The sequence below is a fragment of the Psittacula echo genome (assembly GCF_963264785.1).
Source record: "Psittacula echo genome assembly, chromosome: 6".
NCBI lineage: Eukaryota > Metazoa > Chordata > Aves > Psittaciformes > Psittacidae > Psittacula > Psittacula echo.
In genome coordinates, this window is record NC_137743.1 from 30,485,299 (window position 1) to 30,500,580 (window position 15,282).

Here is a 15,282-nt window from a genome sequence, read left to right on the forward strand (position 1 = left end):
TGAAATAAGACTCAAAGTTCTTACTACCACTGGTAGGGAAGCTGAGACATGGCAGAATCTGAGGTCTAGTTTGGAAGGTGTTCCTTTTCTCTTCATCATCCCATATCAGTGAGATGTGACTATGGTCTCTATAATGAAGTTGCCATGTGCTTGGTGTAACACAGAGAAAATATATAGAGACAAGGAAGTGGAGCTAAGTCACTTACTTCTCAGTGACCCACATCCCTCTTTCTAGAAATAAAATAGCATCCCACCATGTAAGATACTGCAGAATCATGTGATCAAATGATTTCACTGAATACTTAAATGCTTCTTCATTTTTATGGACTGCTTCTTGTTTTGTCCTGATTGCAAGTATTCACATCAGTTCTGACTCACAAAAGAACACAATTTACAATTTAAGTCCTATTGGTTTTTACTGAGCTTATGCATACGTGTGGGTGTTCTCCTGAATTAGACCTATAGTTTGTGCCTCTTGCATCAAATTCTTTACATTCGGGGAGGGGCATGAAGGAGACATTTGTCAGAATAATGAAATCTCCATTTGCCCCTCTAATATTTTTTAAAGCTTTTTGTGCCAAACTATCTCTTTAAATTCTTCAACCTGGGGATTTTTCTGAAAAGGAGAAAAACTTTGGGGAAAAAAAAAGCCCCATATTTCCTGATTTTTTTTTCTCAGTCACTGCCTTTTCTTTAAAGCCCTTCTAGCTGGAAAGTGGATAGAAATGTTGAATTAGTGCAACAGAATTTATTAAGGGAACATAATCTGACTGGAAAAGGAGATACTCAGCCAAAGAAGTGTCCTGTTGGATATTCAGTTTAAGTAGGTGTGATAATATGATGTTAATAGCATGCAAACACAAGGATGGCAGGCAGGCTGTGGATGTTACAAGTAATAATAAATGGAGTTTAAGGAAGTGCAGCAGTTTAATAATTTCTACTTTCATTTTAGATTTCTCAGTTATGCAGTTTGAGAAATTTACTCAAAATGAATTAGGTTTTTTATTGGAATTGTTCTGTTTTGTTGCAAGTGCTGATCAACAGTAAGGGCTGTTTGTTGATGTGGCTCGTTGCCACTGCTGGTATGCACCATCTTATTTTGTTCATCCCCAGGCCCCTGTTTTGTCATCTATCCTGCCTCAGTTCTGACAAAGCCCTATACTTTTCCAGTGCCTCTATCCCTCCGTGCATGGGCTCCCATTGTCCCTCATCTGCAGTTAGGATGGCACAAAATCCTTTGCTATTCCAGCTGAAACAAAGCAAGTCAGATTAATTGTCAGATCCACTGGATTCACTGTCCTTCTGCAAAAGAATTTCTTACAGTTTATTTCCCAGTTACTAGCAAAAGAACCAAATGTAGCTCCCCTGAGCACAGATCTTTGTATTTGCCAATTAAGCATAAGATAGAGATTTCACCTAGGATTTTCAAAAGAAACTCAAAGGAAGTAAGTGCTTAATTCTTACTGAACTTTACTGTCTTCAGGCTTTATCCCTTCTCAGTGACTCTGAGATCCAGCAATAGCTCTCTAATTGAGCTGCCCTGATCATGACCTCCATATGGCTTTAGAGACACATTGGATATGGTAATGTCAAACATTAAGTGTACTTGGAATTCATGCTGAAAATTTTGCACTCAGCTACCAAAATCTATTGCTTATCCTGGACACTGTTGCGTTTCATGTTGTCAAATAACCCTGAGGATGTTTTAAGCTTAGTTCATATCTCCCTTGTCTGCATGTGTTGTGTGTAAAAGAGAAATGAGGTTTTTGGGAACAAAAGGACACACACATAAGTGTTGTGGATAAACATAGGCATCTGTCTTTGAAAACTGAAGCCTCTATTAAATGAACTGAGTCTAGCAGGAACAAAAATGGGAATATTCGTTCAGGATCCTTTTACATGTGATAGTGATTGCATTGGCCAGAGTGTTTTATCTGAAGTGTCTCCAGTAAAAAAAAATTAAGCAGGAGCTGGGAATGTGCTTATCAATAGACCTTATTATTCTGCTCATCCTTTGATAAATGAACACAGAAAGTCCTTTCAAGCTTCTCTCAATCTTCTATTTGTTTCTGCTGGACTTCATTGATCCATATTTAGCCATACCTGATAATGTGACGTGACAGCAAATGTAAATGGTAAAGTCAATGAGCATTGAAACAAAGCAAGTCAGATTAACTATCAAACTCTTTGGATTTATATTCTTGTTTGAAATAGAATTTATTACCTCGTTAGAAACTAAACCAAAACACACACGAAAAGCGCGTGCAACCGTTTTTTGTTATAGTAGTTAAAGAAGTAAATTTTATGGGAGAAGGGTCCTCTGGGCATGCTGCAGCCAACTCTATCAAATAGAGAGGCCAAGAATGATAAAATTCAAAACCTGCAGCTGCTGGTTCCTTTGGGAGTCACTTTACAGTAGTACAAGCAACAGTCTTTCATTTTAAAAGGGGAAGCACGCAACTGCAGCCAAAGGCCTTTCAGTGCTATTTTAGGTAAGCTGATCTGCGTAAAGGCCATTGTAATCTCTTGTGCTGCTCAGGTTTTAGGCGATATTTTATTTCATAATGCTGTTTCTGTGAAAACATCTGTTTAGACGTGCCAGGCTCGATCAGGCACCCTGTTACATCACTTGGCAAATGAGGTCACCTCAAGTAAATAGCGGTATTATGGAGAGGAGAAAGCAAGCCCAGGATTTAACTGCTAGGACTCAAGCTGTGACCCGTCGTGATGGTTGAAGATCATGCAGCAATGCTGAAAAGGATCAGTGGGTGCAGTGGACAAGCTGAGCAATAGGGAGGACTCATAAGTAATTATCTGCCTCAAGTTCCCTTTTCCACAGGGCCACACTGACAGAGGGTATGGGCATGCAACAGTTTTGCAGACTCTCCTGCTCAAGGTGGGCATTGCTTCAAGCAGAGTTTACCCATGCAGCCTATCTGCAGCAGCAATGGATGGTTTTTATATGGTGATTAATGGGAACACTGAGCAGGAGACTTATATATAACAGCTAGTAAACTGCAGGCCTTAGAGAACCAGCTTGGGGGAGAGGGAGACAGGTCTGTGGGGTTGCCTGGCTGCTTCCAACTGCTATCATGCTAACTGCAATCACCTCATCCAAACAGCGTCTGGAGTTTATGTTGCAGCCCAAGTCTCTTAAAGTGAGCTCTGAATCTACCAGAAACATTATCACTCTCAGCTGGTGAAAAATCATGGTCGACACTGGGTGCAATAGCAATAGGCACTAGACACCCAGGCGATGCTGAGCTGAGCCATGTGCCCAGTGCAGTGCTGGTGCAGGGCAGTGCCCTCAACCATCACACGTTGTTTTCAACCTGAAGCCTGCCTAGCACACAGTGCTGTCTATCAGTCATGTCAGTAACGTGCCCAGGTTTTTCTAGTATGCCCTAAATCCCCCTGAAAATTCCCCCTCTGCATTATGACACCTGCAAGAGGAAAGGGAGCAGGAGAAGTGCCAGCTGGTATCAGGTCTTCCTTCCAGTGAGTAGTGTTGGAGATGAACACTACTCACTGTCATCATTACTCCCAATGAGTTTTCTGTCATCTCAAATCTGCATTTCCCTTTATGTTTTGTTAGACCAACCTACTACTGAAAATCATTAAAAGTAACTTAACCTAAATCCACCTTTGAGTTAATTTTGGGCCAAAGGCCCTGATTTATAGTAATGGGACCTGGGCACCACCGATAAAAAGAAAAATAGCAGCTATTATATCTATAAAAAGGAAATGATTTGGAAAAGGAGAGGGATGCCAAGCTAGCCTCTCCAGCAATGGCAAAGGGGAGTGAGACTTACAGGACCATATGGCTTAGACATTGTTTGAATAATCTCTCCCAATTAAGAACAAAGCCAGTTTTATATAAAACATCTGTTCTGTGGATTCAACAATTTGGGCAAAAACATCAGGGGATACTCTAAATCCTTCATCGTGTTTTTGGTTTCTCTGTTCTGATTCTTAGCTAATACCTCTGAAGGAGGAGTGTTCTGGTTTCCTATGATGCTACCAAGCATCGGTGCAGGCTTTTCCATTTCTGTATGCTGGGCTTCTCGTCCATGCTGCCTTCAGAGATGCTGCCTTCAGAAATACAGCCTTCACTGCTAAGGTCTGTGCATTTTAGGAGAGTCCAGAGTACCTGAGGCAGATCAGTGAAGATCAGCAGAGGATCTGCAATGAATGGGCATCACTGGAGTTGGGCTGGGCTGAGACATGGGAAGGCGGATCCTCTCATCAGCTCTGTTTGCTGCTTATAACTGTGCTGGGAGCTGAGCATGGCTGTCCACTGGGGAGGGTATCTGTCTAAAGTAATCAGGCTTAGATGTATCTAAAACACAGTGGTAGTTAGCCACTAAATTCTGGTTGCTGCACACTTGCAGAGGTGAAGTAGAGAGTATAAGATTTTCCCTTCTCTGCCTTCAAGAACTCGCTTCTTACAACAGTACCATAGCAAGGTAACATAGCTTTGAAGCAATCTGCAACGGCTTGTCTTGGAAATCTTTGCTTTTTATTTGACAAAGGGAGGGAAATTTGTTGCTGGTATCATTTGAAATTATATCACTTCTCATAACTCCATTAGAAATGTAACTGTGCAGACAGCAACATACCTGTCTACAATAATTATCCAGATTAAAAAGGAAATATAATCTGAGAATATCTGTATTGAGCAAATTTGATCCAGTGTACAAACTGAGATCTGCTTAGTTCTAAAGCATCCTCAGGGTGATCTTATTGTGCTTTTCCTCTCCTTCCCAAGAGGGCATCAGTCTGAGGTCTCTCCTCTGGTTATTCTGAGCAGTTGTTCTTCAGGTAATTGTTTTTATTTTGGTGTAATTTAAAAGCAGGGGTGGTTAATCAGGGGCCTGTAGATCCTCATCATTCCCTGATGTCGCTATCAGGAAGCTTTAGGTTCTGTGATAGCAGACAAATAGTGGGGGTCATACTCATCTGGGAACACTGTCTGAGGAGGGAACAAAGCTGCGGGAAGGTTTTTTGATTCTTCCCTTCTCAAAACTCTGGCGACACAGAATGCCTTGATTAGGTAAAGACAGATGTACACATTGCCCACACTTTGCAAGGGCTCATGTGCTTGTCCTTTTTCTTTCTGAAGCTTCTGTTGGACTTGAATTCTCATTCTTCAGTGGTACCAGGTATGTGATGCAGACAGATGAGTTTCTATTTTTATTTCTGTTTAGAACTCATCAGCTCTGTAGACCTTTGACTGTGCACACTTCGCCTGTGCTGTTTGTACCTAAAGATCTTCCACAAAGTTCCTGGCCAGAATACATGATTCTGTGTACTTGCTACCAGTGTCTTTGGAGTTAATGTTTGATGGATCATCTATTGACTGAAACCCTCAACCTCCCAGGTCAAGACTGTCTGCTTTGCTCAGACCGTGCTGGACATATGAAAGAAAGCAACTAGTCAGTACTCCCTGATTTCAATCTATTCTTGTGTTTTTATTAACCCTGGGTAAGCTTAGAACACCCTGTGGCTGTGAAAGGCAGCAGGTAGAGGTTTACCTTGAAGGGTTTTATCCGTCTGCCTTTCTCACCCTCTGCAACAGTGTCAGCAAAGGGTTTTGGAGTCAGTTGTGTTGGCTCTGTGTCACTGAGGAAACACAGATGATATCTGCTCCATTTTGTGGTTCTCCAGGGAAGGGAAAGGAATGGAATCTGGGCCGCAGCTCTCTGACACAAATGCCGTGAGGAAACCTTCAATCTTACAGGATAAAAAAATGCTCTGATTCAATTTGCTGGGTGAAACAAAGCGAGTCTGGTCATCTTTATCTTCAAAAGCATTTTTTATAGTTGGGTGTGCTGTTTAATTTGGGTCGACTTTAGTCTTACTTTCTGGATAAAAGGCTCCAGAAATATTCAGACAGCTCCATTCAAGCTGTTCTGCAGATGTCAGCAGATGCCGGAGTCCAAAATCCAGCAGAGCTGGGATGTGGTTGTGTAGCAGGGACTCCAGCAAGAGATGCTGGATGGGAAAGGTATGTGCTATTTGAGACCATAACACCAGATTTCCTTTCCATTAGCATATTTCTATGTCCCACGTGCCATCTCTGCCTCTACTTCCTGCTGTGGAATAACTTACTTGATTTATAGAATGCTGCACATCCAGATGCCTCTCTTATCTCCTTGCTGAGAAGAGCAAGAATGGTACATTTAAGCTACAGCATGTCACCATTATCCTAGCCATGTGTCTGACTAATTGCTTAAATACAAAGAGACCTTCCAGTGAAGCTCAAGCAGTGATACCCTCTGGTCTGTCAGACAAAACAGAAAGAGTGGGAAGCACCAATTCCATCTTAATGGAATATGGGTAGAGGGGTCTGAGGAATAAAAAAGACTCAGAGATGAGTCAGGTATTTACCAAATTTCCAATTCTGAACTCAGTTCGGAGCAATTCTGCTGACCATAATAGGATATTCATGGTTTACCTCATAGCTCCTGAAATACAGTCTGTCCCCATACAAACACCTCCATACTGATGCCATGAAGCATCCACCAGAACTGCCAGAGCTCTCAGCTCAGCATACTTTGGAGCTGCAGAGGCGTTAGAGGGAAGAACATGGGTGACTTAGTGTTTGCACCCCAAACAGAGCCTGTTGCAAAGTAAGAAAACTAAAGCAATTCTGTAGTACTGAAATTTCTCAAAGGCTTCCTCTGAATTTGATACCTCTCTCAAAGCTCCCAGTAAAAAGAAAATCTCTACGAAATTACAGGAATTTTCAGAAAGAACTCTGCAGGAGATGAGATTTCTCATGCCTGTTCCCCAGCTAGAGTGACAGCTCCTGGATCTACTTCAGTACAGACAAAAATCAACATCTAAGTGGTTTTATTCACTTTGTTGAATAAGAATGATAATCCCATTCTCATGATAAGAATGCAAATCCCATTCTTGCTCCTGCTGCCTCTCTCATCCACTTGAAATAGGCTGTTTATGGTGACTAAATGCTTCTGTCCAAAACTGGCTGTCATCCAAAACCAGATGGGCAGAAAGCCTAAGAGCAACAGAAAACTAGCAATTTATATTAGGGACACAGTGCCACACCACACAGAATGCTTTGTTTAAACCAGCAGAGCTCTGTGTCCTAATGAATATATGTAAATAAACAGCTAGTGTGGATTTCTACAACAATGTTGGCATATTTCAAAATACTTAAATACACTGAGAAGTTCTTCTGACCCTGATAGATTCATCTTCCATTGCTGATTCTTGGACTGCAAATCATATGTTGTCTTGAGATTCATACTGCAGAGTGAACTTCTTACCTACCTGAAATATATTGGTTTCTACCTACATCTGTGGATGCTGTGCACTGCTGGTTCTGCTTCTGAACATGATTTTATGATTGAAACATATAATGAAGGGGAAATTGGAAGCAGCTTAAGACCTTAATTATGAAAGGACTAAAACCTTAATTATGGCGCTGTGCCACAGGAGAGAAGACCAAGCACACCGATATTTTGCATCCTTGTAAAAAACAGAAAATTGAAATGCCTGCTACATTTGCCAGGGCAGCTGGTATTTATTCACTTATGCTGACCACCACAGTCTCGCTATTACCAGTTCTTTGCCTCTCAGATCTTGGGTTCATGATTTAGAACCACTGTGAAAGCCATTGCGATTTGCGGAATATACCATTTAGTTACCCATTTAAGAAGTGGCAGAGGAGTCTTTCTTCAGAGACCCATCTCCCAAATCCCTGCTCACACTGTTAGAGAACTATTCATCCCCCCTTTCCTTTCAACTAGAGTAGATTTAGTACTACTGAAGGTCTATTTTAGAGGAAAGGAAGGCCAGCCTGTGACCTGATAGGTGTTTTTCATCTGCATTATAATGATCAATATGCCTCTGGTGTTCAGCCTTGCTTCCTCTGGCTGCTGCTTTGTGGCTGAAAACTAAACAGATGCAGCAGTGGCCATGCACACATACTGTGATACAGGAAAGACCATCTCATCGTAATCCTGCACTAACTAGTATCTGCTGGTTCCTGGAGCTGAGCTGGCTCCTGCACTTGGAGCAGCTTGGGTGCCTGTGCAGCAGGATGTGACCATGTCTGGGATCATTTTGGCTGCTTGCGCTTCACCTTCCCACAGCTGACAGGCACTCGGTTGGGTGTTTCCAGCAGCAAAAAGGTTCATGTAAGTCATGACAAAACTCATGCACCAGAGTCCATGGCATAACTGACATAAACTGCTCTGATCAATGCTCACAGGTTTGTCAGAAGTGTCTTGTGTTAGAGAGGGGAGTTTTCAATGGCTGCATGGTTGGGTTCCTTCCTGCACTGGTGGCATAGGGCAGGGCTCCATTCTAGCTCAGATTTGATATGTTTAGAACATCCTGATGAAAACACATACACACTGAATGCAGTGTTGTTTTCTAGCCCAGGAACAAGTGAACGCAGACGACGGGAGATGGTTTGCTGAAGGCAGGCACTGTGGAGACAGGCTGGAGCTCCTGCTAGCTACTCTCAGGATTTATGGCACATTCACTCCAGACTGCTTGGGGCCTTCCTGCTTCCTCATTACATTTTGCTATTTGCTTCTATTTCCTTTTCTTCCTGATTTGAAGGCTGTTGCTTGCTGTGTAACTCATTAGACTTGTCGCTGTGTCAGGTCTTTCAGTTATGTCTTGTGCTCTGCAGAGGCATGTTGCATTGTTACTTTCATTTTATGTCTCTCCGTGATCTTCCTGTGCCATACACAGCTTAGACTGCTGTCTGGGTTTTAGATGTATCCAGTCAGTGGCTTTAACGGTGGGTTTTATCACAGGAATAATAAAAGTGAACATTACATGTTAAAACATGAAGCCATTTACCTGTGAAGTTCAACTTTAAGCGCATTCTCTATTTTCATTCTCTTTCCAAACCAAATGCAATATGTGTGAGAAACCAGCAGCCCATCTGTATTCCGATTTGCATGCTCCGATGCAGAGAGAATCATAATGCACTTCTCTGAGATTGGAAAATTACTCTTTAAGAACAAATGAAGTAACTAATAGCTTAAGGGATCACTTCATAGGTGAAAGGATTTCTGTCATCAGGAATCAGATGTATTTGCATTATTCCTCAGTGGCTTACAAATTGTATATATATTAGTATTATATAGCTTTCTAGAGGGTTTGTTTTGCTGTGGGTTAATTTGGCAAGTAAATGTTCTTTGTGGTGTGGTGGTATGTAAGACACAGAAGAGGCATGGCAAATACTTGAAAGTTCTTGGGCAAAAGGAAAGAACTCCTTTTCTGTTCTTTGTGTCTGACACCTAAAAATGATCCGTGGGCCCCCGCCTGAGCTATCAGCTTGCACCTCCTACTTGCACCTGTAAAAGGGAACCTGCTTAATTCCTCCTGCCAAAGAGGGGGTCTTTCCCTGAAAATGCATGATTTCAGCACTGCCTCCAACCAGCAAGTTGGAGCCTGGGGAAGCCCCGGTCCATGTTTCCATCACAAGGATGTTGGAGGAGCAGGTGATAGAAATTCATGTGGCTTCTAGGAGGCTGAGGGAGGTTATCTCTCTCCCGCACACATCAAAGGTAGGCTTCTAAAGCCAGTGTGCGTGTGCATCTCCCCTGCTGAGGAAGAGCTTGATCACACTGGGTGCCAAGCAGCCTAGAGGGGATGACTGCTTCCAGTTCTCATTATATTAAATCACTATTTTCAATGGATCGGAGAAAACATGAGCTCAGGTATCTGAGGATCACGGAGCACACCTGCTTCCTCTGGGATAATGCTTATAGGTGTTGCCCCAATCGAAGCATCTGTTTGTACCACAGATGTTGAGTTGTTTGAGAAGGGATTCACAAAGGTCTGCGATAAGCCGATTTGAGGTCAGCTGCCTCTCAGCCCACAGTGAGGAGGGCAGCATTGCAGGCAGGGAGCAGGGTTCCTAGGCTGATGCTCCCTGGGAAGTGCCTTGTTAGTTCGAAATTGAAAAGCTGCCTTCACTAGGCCTTTTTTCCTGGAACATTGCAGGGCTCTTTCCCCTTTCCTCCTTCAGCAACTAAAATCAGTTATTTTTCAAAAATCAACACAAACCATCTGAAGATTTTTTTTTTTTTTTTTTTTTTTTGATGTTCCCGAGCATCTTCTGCCTATATCATTGGAGGTGGTGGGTCTTGGAATCCTGTCTGAACCAGCTCCTTCATGCCCAGACACCGTACATCATACTTAGTTAAGCACTTCGAAGGCAAGAGAGAGTTAATTCTTTATAGCAAATTAGCTCGCTGTGTGATGGCAAACACGGACACCTAGTGGTACTCGAGTGCAGGACATGTAGATGCTTGAAATACACCTCTGGGAGAGTAGGTACAAAGGGTATTTGTTCACGTTTTCTCCTAAAAGAACGAGAGAGAATTATTTTCATAGACAATATATATATATATATAGCATAATGTGGTGTACAGAAATATTACCTAGCATGGACTAGTAGAAGAATTAGGGGAAATTCATCACATTTGGTAAGATTTGTCAGTATATTTACCAAGAAGCAATCAGTTTTATTCTTGTGTCTTAAATACCTCGTACCACACTAAATCAAACACCATATTGGATCAGAAAGATTTCCTACTCTCAAATCAGTCCATAGCAAAAAAACCTCAGCAAGTATTATAGCAATAAGTTATTCTTAGCATACATGTGAATGTTTGTATTCCAGTTATGGGGAGATTATGTCAGTGTGATGAATGGTGGGTTTGCTGATGAACTGCGTAGCTAGGTGATAAACTGATCTCTTGTGCACTTTCATCAATGCACTGAGCTCTTTCTGCCAGGATTAATGCCAGCACTTTGTCTGAATGGCCTGGAACAGCTGCCATGGTTTGTTTTGTTTGTGTTTTCTATTTATTTACAAATAATCTTTCAGAGAAATATTTCCTTCTTCTTCCCCAAATCTAGCATTTCGTCTACGGCAGAGACACAGGACAGGTGAGAACCAGTCCTTGTCCACTGACCCCTTTCTGTAATTGCAAATATCACCCCTGTGAATGGAATTTCTTTCACCCCTGCACGGGACACACAAACCCCTATGCCACTGAGTGGGGAGGCAGGCTGTTTCCACAGGAGTGTGCATTCAGGGCTGCTTGGGCTCAGATAAGGGATTTTGTGATTGTACCAGCTGAAGAGTGAAGTCTGTAGAGATGAGAGTGCTGTCCTCAAGGTTTCCCCCATTCAAGCTGATAAATAGATCCCAGTTTCCACAGAGATACTCAGCATCTTACAAAATTTTTCCCAATTCAGTTGGATTTACAAATTGTTCCTTTAAAAACATTGTATAGTATGCCTGGGTTTAGCCTCATATCCTAAGAAAATGAGATGTATGGTATTACACTGTTTTGAAGCAGCTTATTTACTATTTTCATGTTAATAACTTTTGCATCAGTGAAATAATTTCTATCAAACTTGACACTGGAATAAGAACCTCAAAGATTCCTGCATGCTTCAGGGAAGCAGGCAGCACATATAGGAGAAATACTGAAAGGAGGGTCCCTCGTGACAGGCAGACACCAAGAAATCCACATTGCAGTGGAACATTAAGAAAGATTCCTCATACCAGAAAAAAACTTAGATTTGTGCTCACACCTGTTTAGATACCCAAGAATCCAACTCTGAGATCCAAAACCTGTAAAAAATTAAGCTTTGTTACCTCTGCTGCTTATGAAATCACTGCTTCTGTTTTGTTCTGCTATATGCACAAATGCTTATCTATCCAGTCTCTGGTTATATAGAGGCTATGATTAAAGAGAGACCAGAATTGTTCATCAAGAGTCAGAGCAGGGTGTGGGCTGAAGAAAAGCAGCAGGTTGCCAGCACTCAGTACGGAAGTAAGACGATACATTTATTCTTAGATACAAATCCTGGAAGTCAGCACATAATCAGTCACTCTGCGTTTATATATTTACACCTCTGCTTTCCATCAGAGAGAAGCTTTTCTGATCTGCTCCTTCAGGATTCTCTGGTCTCCCAAAAGGTCCCTAAAAGAAGTTTGGGAAGATGAGAGCATGTTTCTTGCCTTGCAAAAGAGAAAAATAAAGTGTAGCTGTTCCCTCACTACTGTGGTAGCATGGGGGAATGTGTCCAACTCATGCTGTAGAGAGGTGAGCTGGAATTTGTCCTGCCACGAGGGACAGCGTAGAGGCAGCCTGAGCTATTGCCAGTCTAAGAAGTCACCCCAGAAACTAAAGCAATAAAAAAAAAGCAAGGTTGCTGATGGGCAGTCACAGCTAGAAAACTGACCCGCAGCTAGCATTCAGTACGTTACTGGGTGGGTAGCTTTGATATCTCACTTCAGCCCAGCAGAATCAATAAGAAGTAAAGGAAACCAGGGCCACAACATGTTGAACTTTGACAAAAGAAATGATTAACTTGGCTTCTAAGGAACACAAATCCTGTCTTTGCCAGTGTAAATATGATGCAAAGATGATTGCCTTCATCCTACCCTCCCTAACTTCTATTCCTGTTCTTTCTTTTCCCTGTTGAACCTGGGCAGTTGTCTGGAGGGTGTGAACTAACGGTGGTGCTCCAGGACTTCACCGCAGGCCACAGCAGTGAGCTCAGCATTCAGGTGGGGCAGACGGTGGAGCTGCTGGAGAGGCCAAGCGAACGGCCAGGCTGGTGTTTGGTCCGGACCACGGAGCGGAGCCCGCCTCAGGAGGGTCTGGTCCCCAGCAGCGCTCTCTGCATTTCCCATTCCCGCAGCAGTGTGGAGATGGATTGCTTCTTCCCTTCAGGAAAAGGTAGGACCCACTCTGGCAGGTCTAAGACCGTTTTGGATTTCCCCTTTTGTATCATGTAAGTGCAAAGCTGCTTGGGCTGCTCTTGCAGTCAGCGTGGGTAAAAAGCTGTTTAGTCATTAGTGAGTTTTGTTACCGGATCTCTGTGAATGGGCACAGTGCTAGCCTAACTCCATTTCCATGAATCAATGTTTGTACATGTGCGTCTTTTGCTGTGTGGTGGTCATTATTGTCTGGAGATTCTGGATAAAAATAAGACCTTTAGACAACAAAGGGACTGTTTTCAGTGCCTAAAAATCTATAGAGAGGGAAAGTCATGTTGTATACACCCCAAATTGTGGATATGTTATTTTATGAGTGCCACAATGCACAGTAGTGCATGGTCTTTTAGTATATCCCTGTTGCCTGTCTGTCATTGCAAAGGAGTGCAAAGAAGCCACCAGTGAGTACTGGTACACTGTCGACGTGAACTGGAGACATTGTGTGTAATGGCACAGTACAATCGGGAAAGACTCCTTTACAACTAGCAACAAAACATATCCCTGCTAATATCCTGAGAGCGTGGGCTTCACCCACAATGAACGGCGAAATATTGTTTGTCTCCTTGGTGTCTGTAGCCTATGCAGTTGATGTTCTGTTCTGAGCAGTGTGTGTCCCGCATATAGCATCCACGCAACCAGGCATAGGAGATGTTTCAGACTGATAGTCCGGAACAAGTCCAGTTCAGGGCAGCCAGAGCAGGTCTCCTTTTGGTTGTGCCCTCATTTTTGGCCATGCACAACAAAAGTAAGGTCTAGGGAGGAAAGGCTCCATTCATCTCACTCCTGACTTCAAGCCCCCAAAATGAACTGGCTTTTAAAATTATTTTTGCCTCTGTATTAAGGGAAATAGAATTCAATCTATTCTTGTCTGAGCAAGTTAAGCTTGGTGGTTTTCTTTGTTTTGAGAAAAAGCACTGAAACTGGGCTGTAGTCCATCCTTGCTCCTTGCCTGCACTCCCACTGTGGAGGCTGGGAGTGGGGCTCATCCCCAGGACAGAGCAGTGTGGTAGGGCCAGGGTCTGCAATCAGAGTTTCCCTTAGAGAGCCATCTGATTTAAACCTTGGGGAGGAGAGCTCAGCTTTTGCTCTTGGATTTGACCCTCTCAGCAGGCCTCATTTGGTTAGGTGCTTCCCTTTGCCCTGTTTTGCAAGAGGGAGGAGGTGAAGTCAGTGCTGGCCATCAGCTTCGTCTGTGGTGCAAACTCCAAACTCATCACGCACTTCTTAGACCCACTGCTGTGTCTCCTTCCTGCTGCATGCCAGAGCCCTGCCCTGCTTCTGCTGCCGCAGGAGCCTGTCCTGGTCCTCAGCTGTCTTTTGAGAAGCACTGCAGTTGCTTACATGCAAATTAAATTTGTGAATAAACAGAAGGGTAGGGTAAAACTGAAAATCAGCCTGGTCTGCGTAACAGTAGTCTGTTACATGCCACTGCCTGGCATGACTCACAGGAAGCTAGAGACGTGTCTGCTGGGTGCATGGTCCAGCAATCGGGCCTATGTCCTTTGCTGAAGGACACTGTGAGACACCACTCAAACTTCATTTCAGTGCCTTAGGTTGTAGAGCTTTTTCTTAATTGAAATAAAACTGGAAATGACAGGAGCAGGCTGTGGAAAGGGATGCAGGAAATGCTGAGGAGGATGGAGACAGTGCTGCAGGGAGTGCAGACTGGTAAGAGACGTGGGGACTCTGCGTCTGGCACACCTGCATGAGCATCAGGGCACAACTGCACCACAGGTATGGTGTGACAGGCACAGTGCCAGGCTGTGGCTGGTGGACCACAGCCGACTGATGCCTGGAAGTCACCAGGCTGCGTCAGCACCACACTGCGTCTGCGCTAGCACACTGTGCCTGCCTGTGGGGCAGGTTATCTCATGTAACACACAGTGACTACTACTTCCAGGTTGGAGCTGGCTCTTGTCCCATCATCTCAAAGCAGGTGCAGAGTCAGCCTGGGGTCGGCTGGCTCCAGCCATCTATTCATGTTACTTCCTTGCATCTCCTTCCCACCCAGCCTCAGTTTTCTTCCTGTGCATACCAAAGCTGTATCAGGGAGCCTCAGTATTAATGGGCTCTCCAGAAGTGCTGCTAGAAATAATAAAAATAACCACCCAATCCACAATTTTGGCCAGAGTACAGCAAATAGCTTGTGTGTCTAATCCGTTCTCCCTCTATTAGGAAAACAGGAAATTGTTTAAACTGAATGAACAGATGCTGGGAAAAAAGAAAGAGTGGTAAGTTTAAAGGGAAAAATTCAGTAGCCATTGGAAGAGCCTGCTGGTATCATGAGATGCTGGAAGGATTAGCATGATAAACGGCTTCTGGCTATTGACACTTGTGTCTTTTAATACTTTCAGTAGCCTTAAGCACGTGTTGGACTTAGAATCCCACCCTTGAAAAATTTCTGGCCTTTCTCTACAACCCAAAACAAAGGCTGGCTCATCTTGTAACAACATCAAATGGTGTCCCTTGTCTGTTTCAAGTATACGTACACA

The 15,282-nt window shown here is 43.3% G+C and overlaps 1 protein-coding gene across 4 annotated transcripts in view; it reads left to right on the forward strand.

Annotated features, from left to right (window-relative positions):
- KALRN (kalirin RhoGEF kinase) overlaps positions 1-15,282 on the forward strand; it is a gene marked incomplete at its 5' end in the record, with an annotated part of 522,231 nt that overhangs the window by 413,172 nt on the left and 93,777 nt on the right. For 2 of the 4 annotated variants that reach the window (XM_080620947.1, XM_080620949.1), the window contains 2 exons: positions 10,915-10,944; positions 12,506-12,752. In XM_080620947.1, coding sequence (XP_080477073.1) covers positions 10,915-10,944; positions 12,506-12,752 — 277 coding nt within the window. The remainder of the gene's footprint in view (positions 1-10,914; positions 10,945-12,505; positions 12,753-15,282) is intronic. The other 2 variants (XM_080620948.1, XM_080620950.1) reach the window with 1 other exon arrangement.